We start from the raw sequence: 16132 nt of genomic DNA on the forward strand, positions 1-16132 counted from the left end.
AGGTTGCTTACTCTTTGGTAAAGACTTCTAGTAGTCAACAACTAAGACTATTTTTGATCGAACATTTTCTTGGCAACACTTTCTTCGCAACACTTAGGTTTTCAGCCCACTGAGTATCACAAAACATGTATTGGAAATTTGAACTTGTTGCCTCAGCTATTCTTTCATATTTAGTTGCTCTTGACAGACTTTCATGAAATATTTGGTACTTTAAGACAATAACTTCTTTAATTTCCAAGCTGTAGCTTTAGTACCAGTTTGTAAGGATCCATTGATAGTATGTAAACCACAGGCATCAATGTCAAAAAGTGTACATAGCTCATTATTTTGACGTTCTTTGTTAAAAAATGCCATTTTTAAACAGTTTATTCACATTGAAGTCATCCATAGACACCTGAAGTTTTTTAAATCATTCAAACCAGTCATGCAGGAAATGAAACATATTTAGAATATCTAGGTCTGCAGACCCAGATATTCTATGCTGCAGCATTTCCCATGAACTCTGAAGAATAACATTTTGTACAAACAGTATTACTCTCTTCATTCTAATATTCTACATGTAAGTCTATATGACCTTTCTTTACAACTTCATTGTAAGACTCATCAAAAAGATATACAGAGTTGTCCAGCTTGTTCAGATCTTCTGTAAAAACTTTTTTAAATAAGGAGCAAGACCTTGAGTTAATATATAGCCAGATTTTTTTTGACCAGAAGAAAATTTGTTGGCTTGATCTAAAAGAATATTTGCTTTGAACAATATCCAAACACCAAATTAATACCAAGCTAATAGATTTTTCCAAAAAAGTACTTACCCTAATATTAAGCTGAATACTGACCGTAAATTCTAAAGGTTGATATGTACGATATACATATCATACATATTTCTGTAGACTGATATATATATATATATATATATATATATATATATATATATATATATATATATACACATACATATATATACATGCAGCCCTCAGAATTTTTATTGATATTCGGCAATGCCAACCAAACTGTTGAGCTAGAAGAGTTTGAGATCAGTAAAAAATAGTTGACCTTGTTTCTATGTTTTAAGATAGCAAACTTTAAATGCACCAAATTTTTTTTGCTGAACTCTACTTTTAGCTCTGCCACAGAGTTACATTGCTTCTGGTCAGCATAGGTATGTCTTAGAATGATTCTCCAGATGTTTTCAACAGGACTCAAATCTGGACTGCGAGCAGGCCACCGCATTTGCTCGATTTTTTTAGCTTCAAACCAAGCTTTAGTCTTGTTACTAGTGTGAATGTTGGCGTTGTCTTGTTGAAAAACAAACTTTTTGCGTCGATATTTGTTTTTAAATGGAATCAAACATAATTTTAGCACATCAATGTATTCAGAACTTTTCATTTTGCAATTTGTAAATGCTAAATTTAACTTTTCTGTTGCACAAAACCTAAGCCAAACTATCAAAAATCCACTACCAAAATTCCTTGTCAAAAAATATTTGGGTTCCCTCCTCAAATCACGCCAGTAGCCACTAAAACTATCAGGCCCATCAAGATTAAACTTTTTCTTGTCTGAAAAAATCATTTGGTATTGAAAACAAAAATAATCAGCTATTTAGACATCTTAAGTATTCATGAGAATTTAATATAAAATTTCTTACTTGTTCCCAATCGCGCACCATGTTTTCACGGGCAAATTCCATCCGTTTCTGTTTGTGAACGGGCTTCAAATTTGGTGCTTTATTTATTTTTGATCGTACAATGTGTGGGCTGTCTTTAAGAACTTTCCTAATCATCTTCTTGCAAACATTTAAACCCAAATCTGACTTAATTGTTTTCAAACTTTTTGATGAATTTGATTGAGTCGAACAACTCAGCGTTTTTCGTGGCCTGAAACCATAGATTTCTTTGTTTTCCTCTTGATATAATCTATTGGATTTTTCAAAAAATTAATGATAACGTGATCTGACCTCTTCAATCTTTTAGCAATTTCTCGACTTGGAACTTTTTCTCGATGATAAGCCAATATTTGACCTTTTTCAATATTGGTAAGGACCTTTCCTTTCGGCATTTGGTTAAGTTCAACTTAATTTCAACTCACAAAATAAAAAATACTACAGAATATAAGAAATTTGTGATAAAACTCATAAAAACTTTAGTATGTCTATAGAAAATTGCCACGTGAATATTAAATTAATTTTTAATACAATCGACAATAATTAGATGCATAGTGGATCATTGTTTTCTTACATATATTTATTCAAAAGAACCGTTAGAACAACTTTATTACCACTGTAACACTGTAAATCCGCTAAATTCTACATGCGTCTATAGAAAATGGTTGCAGTGTGTATATATATATATATATATATATCGTCGCTGCAAAACAAATCTTAAGTCCTTTTTTGCTGTTTTGAAAAAAAAGGCATTTAAAGTTTTTAATTCATCACTGCGTTTGATTTTCTAAATTAAACCAAATTGTTTTTAAAATACTTATAGAATACGTTATTATTTTTCATAATATAACAAACAAAAATAAAAAATTTAAGTTTATGAGAAGCAACAATGCAAATGGACTTAAGATAATCTTAAAATTATATAAAATATGACAAAATTCTACAAACTAAATTGCCGCTGCAAAACAAGACAATCTATAGTCTGTTTTGACTGTTCTGAGAAAAAGACATTTAAAGTTTTAAATTTAATCACTGCTTTTGATTTTTTTGATTAAATCTACTTGTTTTTAGTTATTTATTATATGTATTAAGTATTTTAAACAAAAAAAAGTTGTTTTTTTTTCCAAAAAATGGACTTAAGATAGTTTTGTTTTGCAGCAACGATGTTTCTTAATTATTTTTTTTTAGGACATAAGATATTTGAACTTTATTCATAATTGCAAAAGTTGAATCAATTGTGGTTCCATACTTTGTGAGATAACTTTAGTGCTCCTGAAGTGTATTTTAAACCAAAAAAGTCAATTTTGTCAAAAATGGACTTAGGATAGTTTTGCTTTGCAGCAACGATATACAGTAGCGCCCAAAAGTTATTGGATAAACACCTTTATTGTTAAATTTTCTCATTAAGTTAACATTTTAAAATGAAATTTAGCGTAAGCGTGTCAAATTATACTACAATTATGAAAAACAAAATAAAAATTCCCTTTTAGGAGTAATTACTCAAAATTTTGCTAAAAGAATGGAGATGATTGGCTCAAAAGTAATTGTACAAACTAAATTCTAACAACATTGATATAACTTAGACTATTATAACTTCTTTTTCTGAAGGCAGATTTTTATAAAAATGTTTGATGATCAATAATTAGCACTGGGACATAATAAATATTTAAGCGAAGCAGTGAAAAAGTTGATTGTACAAGCACCTAATAACGGTAAGACTATGAGACAAATTTCAATAGATACGAACATTCCGCAATCAATAGTTAGTATTACATTAAAAAATTTTCAAAAACGGAGTCACTTACAAGTTTCAACAAAGTCAGGACGCCTGAAATCAACAACTTTTTGCCATAATAATGTTGTAGTAAGATTGTCATAGGCAGATCCGAGCAAGAGTGCTAAAGAAATTCATAGAGAATTTACACAGTCACACCAAATTTCTTGCTTTTATGAAACAGTAAAGCGTCGCTTAAGACAAAACAACTTTTTGGCCGTCGTCCTATGAAAAAACCTTTTGTTTCTGCAAAATAGAGCACGGTTAAAATTCGCTAAAGAATATCTAAATTGGAAAGCAAACCAATGGTCAAAAATACTATGGAGTGATGAGTTAAAGTTTAATATGTTTGGTTCTGATAGTATTAAATATGTTCGACGTCTAATAGGTCTTCGAAATAATGTTAAGTACCAAGTTCCTACAGTAAAGCATGGTGGTGGTTCAGTAATGGTTTGGTCATGTTTTATCTGTGATGGAGTAGGTCCAATCTATTGAGTTGAAGGCATTATGTACCAAAACATGTATAAAGGAATAATCAAAGATATAATGCTGCCACATGCAAAAGACAAAATGTTGGTTGGACTTTCCAACACAACAACAATCTAAAACACACCTCCAAGCTAGTCAAAGAATTTTTGGCTCAAAATAAAGTTCCTTTCTTGGAATGGCTGTCACAAACTCTGGACCTGAACCCAATCGAACATCTTTGGGAACATATTGAGAAAAAAATTAGTGTTCAGAAACCATCTTATCAGCATGATTTGTTTGAGTTGATTAAGCGCACTTGGGAGGAAATACCAATCGATGTTTTAATTAATTTGGTTAATTTAATGCCACGAAGATGTAATGCTATCGTTGCGGCAAAAAATTTTCCAACGAAGTACTAGGATTATGCACAAATTATATACATTATGTAACAGAATATAACACTATGTAACATTATATATATTATTAGACAGAAATCTTCATAAAAAATGCTGAAAATTTACCCTTTGTTGAGAAAGTTTTTTTTAAATGACATATTGAGTTTGTTCAAATAATTTTTGAGCCAATCATTTCCATTCTTTTATTAAAATTTTGAGTAATGACTCCCAAATTTGGATTTTTGTTTTCTTTTTCATAATTGTAGTATGATTTGACGTGTTTATGCAAAATTTTATTTAAAAATGTTAACTCAATGAGAAAATATAGCCAAAAAAGTGTTTGTTCAATTACTTTTGGACCCTACAATACACACACACACACACACACACACACACACACACACACACACACACACACACACACACACACACACACAAAACACACATATGTATGTATGTATGTATGTATGTATGTATGTATGTATGTATGTATGTATGTATGTATGTATGTATGTATGTGTGTATGTATATATATATATATATATATATATATATATATATATATATATATATATATATATATATATAAAGTAATAGATTTCAAATCAACAAAGAAGTAACTAATTGCTTCTTTATTGATAATTATAATTCATTCTCTTTAATAAAATTTACAAGATGATAAAATAAAAGTAAAGAAACCAGTCAAATTTTAACTTTTTTTTAAGGTTATTTAAGGAGATTTTTTTTTATAGGATATTTAAGGTTTTTAAGGAGGAGTGGGATAATTTAACTATTTTAACATTTTTATTTTTATCATTAATAATATTTTAGTATATACTTGATATAAGTTTTTAACTATTTGCACATGACCTTAGCATAAAGATCTTTTGTCAAAATGTATTGATTTACTATTCTGGTAACTAAAAAGATATTTACTATTGGTAACTGAAAGTATATGGTTCTCCATTATACTATATGATTTCCATTATTTTATATATACATTTATATATATATATATATATACATTTATATATATATATATATATATACAGATATATATATATATATATATATATATATATATATATATATATAATACATATATATATATATATATATATATATATATATATATATATATATATATATATATATATATATATATTATAATATATATAATATATATTATAATATATTTTCTCAGACTATAAGACTTCCCACAAGACAGTAACTGGATGCAGTTTACATAATTGACAAGATGGTTACTTTTTATTATGATACTATATATCAAGCTTTATTCTTGACAAAAAAAAATCCAAAGCATGGGGCGATTTTAAGATTCAGATGCCATCATATTAAATTTAAAAAAGTTAGGAAGAAAAAAAAACTAGTTCATTAAGGATAAATTGTTAAGTCTTTAACTTAAACTTATAAACCCTGTTAAACAACTCCTGTTCACAGAAAAACATTCATGAAAGTTTTTTTGAGAAAAAAAGACAGGTAAAAAAACTTATATAATGTGCAAAAATTGACATTTTATTTAATCATATAAAAAAAGTTTTTAAGATTATCAGAAGGTCTGGGAGAAAGCACTTAAGGAAACACTTACATACTTTGATCCATAACTTGATGAAGAATTCTTAAACATTACAAAAATATTTAGTTTAAAAAGAGAATTCTCATAAAACTACATTCATTTTATCGCATCCTTTGTTTATATTAAAAAAAAAATACTTGGCAACTCATAAATTCAAAAAAATATATAGTAAACCAAAACTTTGTTTTGTTATTTAAAGTCAAATGTTTACTTCTACAAACCACCAACTCTGAACCCTTAAAATACAATATTCAGCAAAAGTTTTAAAAATTGTATAATTAGCCCAAAACTTTTAGCATTAGCTACTAACTTTTTAAAATGAAATTAGAATAAATTTTCTTCTTTTTCTAGCCAAAATATACCACATGTGGTTACATAGATCACCCACTAAATGTTGTCATTGTCCTTATGTCACATTATCTTTTGTGACAGTCTTTATAGCCACAAAATCCTATAAGTATTAAAGAATTTTTTTGTTGTTGTTGAAATAGAATGAAAGAAAAAAAATTGTTAACAATAAACAATTTTAACTCATTTTTTCATTGGAAAAAAAACCTTACATGAATTTTGTATTTTTTAAAATGGCAGATTTGCTTAAAATTTTTTGAGTAAATATGCCCTTTTAAAAAACACTGATTCGTATTTAAAGTTTAAGACTAAGGATATTCTACCTTTGTTCTACAAAAACTTTTAAATAATCTGGTCGTATGTAAATTATAATATATTTTATTGTATTCTTACAGCTTTAAACAAGTTTCAAAACTTACTTTATTAATGAAACTTCCTTTTTTCTGAGCATATCCTCCCCACAGTATAAAAACTACTCCTTTTAGATTAGCATTGATCCAATGAATTATAGCATCTGTAAATTTTTCCCAACCCTAAACAATTAAAAATGTTTTAAAATAAATTTTTGAAAAGTTTTAAGATTACTTACACGTAATTATAACTAAATCTGTTTAACAAAGAATATTTTGTAAAAATGTAATCCTGAAAATAAAGCAAAAACTAGAAATCTAAAAGAAACATTTTCGAGTTTCGAGTTATTATTAACACCATTATTTTACATTAAAATTTTCAGAATTGTGGGAACTTTATCTTAATACTCATAAACTTCATTTGACTTGATAAATATCAAGAACTAGTAAATAAAGCTTTACCTTTTAAACTTATTAATACCTTATCTTTATGTGAATTAGCAAGACCCTTTTCCACGGTGAGCACAGCATTTAATAGTAGAACACCTAAAAAAAGAAATTCAAAGGTAGAAGACCATTAGCAATCAAGTATTTACAATTAAAATATCAGATTTTTTTTTAAACCTAGATTACTTAGAAAGAGTATAGATAACAATAATTTAAAAATAATTATTTGTCTCTCATAATATATAAAAAAATATTAATATGTTATGTTGTGATAAACTATGAAATTAAACTATAAAAATAATATATTGTTATGAAAAAACTATAAAAATTTATATTTTTTTTACTAACTACTAAATTATTCAGAGGTATTATAACATTTATTATAACAGTTATTTAATTCTTAATATATTTATAAAGGTATCTTGAAAAATAAGTTAAACTGAGTTATAACTTAATACTTCAATAAATATTAAAAATAAAGCAAAATCACAAATTTATTACAAGTGTTCAACAATTATTGATTGAGGTTAAAGTTATTCTTGCAAGTGAAGACATTACAAAATACAAGCATTGGTTTTAAATGATACAATAGGAGATGAATAAATTGCATTATCATTTATGCACATAAAAAGATCACCAAGTGGTACCATGTGGCTGAGCCAAGAAACCAATGGCAAGTGTATAGCAAATGTCCTATAACTGAAAAAAGTTGTCCTCGAGTCTTTATAAGTATATTTTAATAATAAATTATAACTACAAGTTAAAACTAGTTCTGATTCTAAATAAACTTATTCTTTGATTTTTTTTCAAAAAGGCAATCAAAAATACAAATTAATGTGGCTAAAACTTCCAAAACCCAAGTAATGATCTGTGTTGAGCTCAATATTCTTAAAACCTTAGTAATGATCTTTGTTCAAATCAACACTCTCAAAACCCAAGTAATGATCTATGTTTAGCTCAATATCAATTTTTAAAACTTAAAAATGAGAAATCAGAATCTACTTTGAACAAGTTAATCAGGGTCTACTTTGAACACGTTAACCAGGATGTACTTTGAAAAAGTTAATCAGGATTTACTCTGAAAAAGTTAATCAGGATCTACTTTGAACAAGCTAATTAGGATTAGACTGGTTGAGCCATATTTTGCACCAGACCTTCTAGCCATGAAATATTACATTTATGGCCAGCTAAAATGGTTTCATAGCTGGCTAATCTGATATATAATAATATATAATAATAATAGCCAGCAAATATTTTTGTAGCTGACTAATTTTCATGGTTGGCTGCTCACTTCATTTCATATTATAATAAGAAGCGTTAGCTATTTTTTAACATCTGTTAATACTATTTAAAATTAACTGATAAGTGTTTAATAAATATTTAAAAAAGACACCTTTTTAAAATTTAATTACAAAATCAAAAGTGTGAATATAATGCAAAGAAAAAAAAAAGCTTTACAAAAAGCAAGCATTGCCTCTCAGAAAGTAAATTTATATCAAGATGTCTATTAAAAAACCTCTCAATTTACAAAATACTTATCATTTATTATCAATTATCATGGATAAAACATGGATAAGCATTCATTCAATATGGAGCCAAAGATGATCTCTTTCCATTCAGTATTATACCAGCTGTACTAAAAAGGCATTCTGTGTGTACACTTCCAATGCTCAATGCAAGACAAATCAGGAGCAATAAAAGTTATTTATAATAATTAACATGAACATATTTATTTTCCACAAATAGAATCTCCTCCACTTTTATCTTGACTGTAATATTATCCACAAATAGAATCTCCTCCACTTTTATCTTGACTGTAATATTATCCACAAATAGAATCTCCTCCACTTTTATCTGTGATATTTTATTTTTGCTCTTTTCTTTTATAACAAATCTTAAATTAAATTTGAAGACGAAAATAGTTTATATATTGCTATGGATGTTAAATTTGGTAATATATTGCTATGGATGTTAAAATTGGAAATTTTTTAGCATTCTACTTCCAAAACTGGTTGATTGGCTGGTGATTTGTCATGAATACTAAGATAAAGATTGATTTCCGCTTGCAAGCCAGTATTTATTATTATCTGGCAATCCTTCCAAACTTAGTGATGATTTTTCTTATATATAAAGATGATACCTTTTATAATAAAACTATTGGTTTCGGACTGCAAGTGACACTTTATAATTATTACTTGAGATTTACTGTATAACCAAATATATAACAATAACAAAAAAATGGGATATTATAAACTAATTTTACGATAAAATGATATAAACAATTATTTATTTTACTGCTGTATGTAACTACTTACTTTCATAGTTAGCTAAGATAATTTCATGGCTGACTAAATATAAATTGAATTTTGGCGACGGCTGGTGGCTAATAGTGGCGGCTTGCGAGTCTATTTTGCACAAAAATAAAAATAAATCTCTTTTTTTTTGAGGCTGTCTAAAGTCATCATTTTTAAAGAAAAAGATACTGCACCAGAGTCATTGATTATTAAAAGAGGTAACTAACTATGTTTTGCCTGGAAGGCCATCAGATGCAGCAATTTTGAGGCGGTCAATTTTCAAGCAATGAATCTAGTCAAAAATAACATACTTCAAAGCATGACTAAAATTCTCACATTTAAAGATATATATATATGTTTCATTTAAATTTTTAGGCTCTTCAGAAGCTTTGTTAATTCATGTTTTGGAGAAACATGACTAATAAAGATTACTTAAGATAAAAAACTCTAAAAAAATCTAACAGCTCAAGCAGCCATACCTTCTTCCTGTCAAAAACTGGACTTCTAAAGCACATGCTGTTATCTATCATATTCCAGAATTCACACAACACTGTGGTACTTTACTCAAATTACTTAATAAACAGACAACATATGCAATGCATTCCATATTTAAAGATCACTAGAGAAAATTGCAAAAAAATAACCAGTAACAACTCTATTCAGAGTATGTATCCAAGCATCTGTAGTACATTGTCATTTTCAATAGTAAATATTTATAAAAATTGTTGAAAAACCATTTTAGCTTTGAAATATTCATTCAAAAAATATAATGTAAAATCAACCTAACTTTAGCAATGGTGTTTTTTTCAGTGAAAATTATATTTATTTTACCACTATCCTCTTTTCAATAACATTATTTGCACCTTTGGTTACTAGATGAGTTTTGAAAATAATATCATTAGATATTATTTTCAAAACTCATCTAGTAACCAAAGGTGTTTTTTGTTAAAATTATAAATATAATGTATCTCTATTTAGCATATTTACTCTGCCATACATCTATGATCATATACCCAAAAGAACTATTGAAATTAGCTGTAAACATTATTGCACCAGTTTACTGGCTGCACACCCTCAATTATTTATTTGTTCATTTGTGAAGATAGGGTACTCAGAAGAAGACAGGATACTCAGAATAAGACTGGGTACTGGAAGTAAGATAAAAAGATCAGAATAAAGTCAATAAAAGTTTTCAGAACTTTTTTGATATTTTAATGTTTTAATTTTTGATATCATAATGTTTTCTGATAAAAAGTTATAACTTTTGTTAACAAAAGCTGCAGTTTATACTTACCTTGTTTGGCCCAACCAAGTAGAAACCCATGATTTGGAGTTTTAAATCCTGGTATATCATCTGATAGCTCTTTGTACATATTAACAAGACTAAAAAAACATTGTTCAGAATTTATTGTTAAATTCCTAAGAATATTTTGGAACTTATTATTAGTAATGTTTACATTAAAAAAATTTTTGCTTAAAAAAAATGCTAAACAGTAACTTAAATGCTAAATAGCGATATGACTAAAAACCTCTTTAACACTGCAAATAATGATTTACCTTGGCGGTGGTGGAACTCCTGGTTTGACACTGAAACATAACCCTAAATAATGCAGGATGATGTAAAAAAAAGTATATATATACAAAAACTTTTGTTGTAAAATTTTTGTTAATTTTATAGCTAATTAGAAGAAATATACATTAGTATAATTTACTGATAGAATGTTTAGTATATAAAAACAGTAAAACAATCTTTCTTTTTTTAATTATTGATCAAATTATTGATTGCTTTAATCAATAATAAAAAAAACTATTGATCAAATTAATCAATAATTTAATAAATAACTAAAAACAAATTTAATTGATATGATTAATTGACAAAACTTCTTGAAAAATAGGTAGATAATGAAGTCAACAAAAAAGTGATAAGAAATCTGCAGATGAGTAGAGATCTTTGGATAAGATGGTGAATAGAAACCAGTAGATGAGATAGTGGATAGAAATATGTGGATAGGATACTGTATAAAAACCAGGAGATGAGATAGTGGATAGAGATCTATAGATAAAATGGTAGATATAAATGAGTAGTTAAGATAATGAATAAAAATCTCTGGATAAGATAGTGGATAAGTCCATTGTTGTAGAGTGTAATATGTTGTAAATCAATGCTGAAGAGTACACATTAAGAACTATTGTTGTAAAGTATATAAATTTGAGAACCATTGGTGTTTAAATCTATTGGAAACATATTTTAGAAAAAAAAAACATAAAAACTTCTAAAAACTACTGGCAAATTCATGATTAAATTCAATATGAGCTTTGCTAAAATATGATGATTCATAAAATAAGTACAAAAATAAAATAACTATTTATTGCAGGGCAAAAATGCTACAACAAAATACTAAAAACATAGCAATTTTTGATGAGAATTAATATTATTTTAAAATATTACCGTGAGCTTGTCCTGGGCCATGATATGGGTCTTGTCCTAATATAACAACTTTTGTTTCATTAATACTAAAATGCTGAGTCCAACTGTATACTTCATTTTCTAAAGTAATGGAATATTAAGATGGCATATTTTCAGAGCTTTAAATTTTTATATAAAAATTGATAAAATTAGCAAAAGTAAAACATAAAATTTAAACGATACTAAATTTTCTTACCTGGATGGTTTTCTTACTTTATAATAAAATTTTCTAACCTGGAGGATATATAACTTTAGTTTTTCTTTGTTCAGCAACATACTGTTGCAACTATAATAACATTAAGAAGTGCAAAAATAATTATAGCACAATCACAAATTTTGTAAAGATTTATAAATAAAAAAACATTGTGGGAATTTTTTATTGACTATGAAACAGTAATCTTAGCATAAATTTAATGTTTAAACTTTGAAGTTAAACCTGAAGAAAAATGTTATGTTAAACTTAAGTTAAGCTTTATTTTAAACTCAAAATAAACTTTATGTTCAACCTTAAAATAAAAAATAGATAACCCTAAGAACATTAAGTTGAATTTTAAAACTTAAATTATAAAAGTATATTAAATTATAAAAGTACTAAAAACCTATTGATCATTAATTAATAAAAGAAAATTATGTTTTAATCTTAAATCCAAATGTAATTCTGCTTACTGTAACAAGAAAGTTTAAAATACGAGATTATATGGTTTAGTAAACACTTGCTTAAAAAAAAAACGATGTATTTAAAAAAAAAGAACATACATTTTTAAAATAAGTCTTCTGAAACTCAATGTTAATTACATCCTGCCAACCTTCAGATATTTTAACTTCTTGAAAAAGCTTTAATCTTAACTTTTTTTCTGCTTCTTTTTTCTGCAATTCCATTCTTTGTTTTTGTTCAGGTGATATACAGTTTTTTATTGGAAGTGCATTTTCATCGTCTTTTTTATATGTACTATATTGCTCCAGTTTTACTTTTTTACTTTTTATAAAACTGTCTGTAAATAACTCTTGCTGTTGTTGGTGCTGCAATCCTTGTTGTGGTATACTTTGTTTAGCATTAAAAAAAAAACTAGTAATGGAAGGTTGTTTGGTGTGAAGCACTTTTCTGGAAGCCATTTTGAAATACGTTTTATAAATTTTAGACTGTTGACCAAATATAATGTATTAAATAAATACTAAATTCATGTGGGAAATAACAATTTGCATTTTAAAACTGGTCAAATTTTTGATATTAATTCATTTTGTATATCTTTACAGCAATAGCTCATCTGTTGGCTAGTAGTGGGCCAAGTATTTAGCTCACATTAAAAACTTTTTTTTAATAGCTATTGTTTTATAAACAATTGGTCTTTTTTATAAGCGTTGTTATTGAACTTAATAAAACATAGCCACAAAAAAATTGACTTTGATTTTAAATTTTTTGTATTATTATTTTTAAAAATGCTTTAAATCAACAAAAAAATAATACAAAAAAGTTAATTTTTTAAACATAAACAAAGCTCAGTACTTCTACTTCACAAAAAAACAAACAAAAACTTTCCTAATAGATTATTATCAAAAATGTTCTCAAAAAAAAAATCAACCATTAAATAACTTTGAGCTTATACTTAGAAAACACTGTATCATAACTTAGATTATATTCTAAACTAGCTAAAGTCAATCAGTCAAATATATCTCCACTTTTCAAATATTATAAGGAATCTTTATACATCAATCACAAGTCAATATCTGGAAGAAAGAAAAGGTTTAAGAATAAAGAGGTGGCCTGACTATGAAAGAGCAAAAAGATAAAAAAACGTCTTGCTCTTTTGTGCAAAAAGTCACAGGCTTTTAAAGTATTCACTCTTGTAGAAAGATAAAACATCCAAATTGTACCAATAAACAGCAAAATAGTATCAAATGTGAGCATGAAAAATGTACAACAAAATTTTGACAAAGTTTGATGGAATTGGTTTATTTGGCCTGATCTGGCGAGTTGTCTCTATGCTAAAGCAACAATGAATCGGTACCAAGAAAATGGCATCAGAATATCTTCGGAATATCATATATACAGATTACAACCCATCAAACTATTTACAGATTTTCCAAATAGAAAAATTCAGGACTATTTGTGAGTTTAAGTTTTAAAGTTTATGTTGTGTCTTATAATATAATAAGACACAACAATTATTTATAATTCATTATAACTATAATTAATTAATATATCAATAAGACACAACATAAAGTCAACATAAAGTTCGAGCTAAAGTATAATTTGTGATAAAATTTCCGTTAACACTGTGCAAAAATTTGACTTAAAATAATTGATCAAAACTTGATTAAACCAAAAGTTTGTTGCTTGTTATTTGTTGCTGTTTCCATGAGTTTGTTTAAGTTTGCAATAGCATGTAAAAATATAGAATAATTAGACTACTGATATGTAAAAACAACTCTAACAAGTATATATTTTTCTTGTAAATTCAACACTCTAAAAAGAGTCAATTTTTTGTGGCATTTACTTATGTTTTCTATAGCATATATAAAATTTAATCTATCCCTAATGTAAAACATCAATTTAGGAATTGGGTAGAACAACCAGTTGTTATCAAAACTATAATATAAAGATATAGCAATTATATAAAAATGTAATTAATTAAGTAAAAACCATGTAAAAGCCATTTTAAAAATGTTTGACTTTGGATATAAATTAAACATATGAATAAACAAAAAGCACAACTTATAATGAACTAGATATTAAAAAAGTCTATGAAAAATTTATATATTTATTTTTTATATTTATAAACTATTTACAAATATGGTAACACTAGTTACAATAATCCTACGTAAATAAAGTGTAACTCTACAATATTAATATCTACATTAAAATAAATATCCTAAAATAAAAAAAAATACTAAAAAATGCAAAATAAATAGCATTTAATGAGTTTAAAATAAAAACAGTATTGTTTTTAATTATTTTATTCTTGTTTTGATTCATTAGAAAAAATGAATTATAATAATGAATAATAAAAAAAATGAATAATATCATCATGAAATAATAATAGTTATTAGAAGAAATTATTTTATTATTTTTCCTTGAAATATTAGCTAAACATAATTATTAACTATTTATTATCCTTCTTTTCAAGATTTGCATGTTTCTCAAGATACCTAAAAAGCAAAAACAGAAAGAAAAAAAAAATTAGAACTCCAGGTAAATTTAAATAAATAATATTACATTAGACATCAATACTGACAATAAACATCATTATTATTATGTCAATAATATATTTGAAAAAAAAATTATAGGGGAGTCTGGTTTTCCTAGGGACATTTTTAGGTTAATGAGTGTAATTTTTCATCGGTGAATATAATTGAACTTTTGAAAACTGTATATGAAAATATGGTCTTTTGTGCACTTTTGATGAGAATCTTTGCTTTATAATACAAATTTTTAGTACTTTTTTTTAGCTGCAAAATGAGGTCTGACTTTGTTCTTAGATACAACATGGGGTTGTACCTAGGGACATAGGTGATTGTACCTAGAGGCAGCGGTTGTACCTAGGGATGCTGGGTAATCGAATACTCAGATTGACTTCTATTTAGCTAATAATTAAATAACAATTAAATACTAAAGATAACTTATAACTATAACTTGAATTATTTATTATTATTGGCATAAATTGAATTACAACTAATATTTCCTAATAATTTCTGCACAACGAGTCACAATTATATTATTTATTAGACCACGATTCATAAATGAATTATTTATTACATAAGAACACAAATAATTTCTGATGATACAGAAGTTTGGTACTCTGTTGTACCTAGGTACATGTCCCTAGGTACAACAGAGCGCCAAATTGACAAAAAACGCCGACTAAAAAATTGAGGTTAGGATTTGAGAAATATTATTATCGCAATTTTCAAGCAAACAAAATAATGTACTCGTATAAACTAAGAAATATTTTGTTAAATACATTATACATTATAAGGCGAAATTAAAAAAGAAAAATGTTGAAAAATGTTGTAAAAGGGTTGTAAAATCAATTTTTAATCACTACTTTGCAACGCTTCCCACCAACACGATAACACTTCGGCTGTCAACTGACCTCAAGAGGTGGAGTGTTGCCACATGCAAAAAATATTATGCTCTCATACAAAATTCTCAAAACATATGAGTGTCCCTAGGTACATGGCGTCCCTAGGAGCACTAGTCTCCCCTAAACACATTTTAAATTATTTGCATATATTTTTTTTCATATATTCCTTTATTAAACAATCTTATTTACTTTTTAGTTTAAATCTTAATCTTGCCTTACATATTGCCTTATATGGCCAGTATTTCCATAC

The 16132-nt window shown here is 26.6% G+C and overlaps 2 protein-coding genes across 3 annotated transcripts in view; both read right to left on the reverse strand.

Moving 5' to 3' along the window:
• LOC100207347 (uracil-DNA glycosylase) overlaps positions 1 to 13238 on the reverse strand; it is a 38644-nt gene extending 25406 nt beyond the window's left edge. Inside the window, exons 1-7 of the mRNA XM_065792256.1 lie at positions 12557 to 13238; positions 12035 to 12086; positions 11783 to 11881; positions 10891 to 10933; positions 10628 to 10716; positions 7074 to 7138; positions 6662 to 6775 (exon numbers count right to left, since the gene is read on the reverse strand). Of these exons, the coding sequence (XP_065648328.1) occupies positions 6662 to 6775; positions 7074 to 7138; positions 10628 to 10716; positions 10891 to 10933; positions 11783 to 11881; positions 12035 to 12086; positions 12557 to 12913 (819 nt within the window). The 5' untranslated portion in view covers positions 12914 to 13238. The remainder of the gene's footprint in view (positions 1 to 6661; positions 6776 to 7073; positions 7139 to 10627; positions 10717 to 10890; positions 10934 to 11782; positions 11882 to 12034; positions 12087 to 12556) is intronic.
• A 1566-nt stretch (positions 13239 to 14804) lies between these two features.
• Positions 14805 to 16132, reverse strand: part of LOC100203759 (ubiquitin-like domain-containing CTD phosphatase 1) — a 52280-nt gene continuing 50952 nt past the window's right edge. For both annotated transcript variants that reach the window (XM_065792260.1, XM_065792259.1), the window contains one exon: positions 14805 to 14947. In XM_065792260.1, coding sequence (XP_065648332.1) covers positions 14902 to 14947 — 46 coding nt within the window. In that variant the 3' untranslated portion in view covers positions 14805 to 14901. The remainder of the gene's footprint in view (positions 14948 to 16132) is intronic.

Source organism: Hydra vulgaris, chromosome 03 (genome assembly GCF_038396675.1).
Source record: "Hydra vulgaris chromosome 03, alternate assembly HydraT2T_AEP".
Lineage (NCBI taxonomy): Eukaryota > Metazoa > Cnidaria > Hydrozoa > Anthoathecata > Hydridae > Hydra > Hydra vulgaris.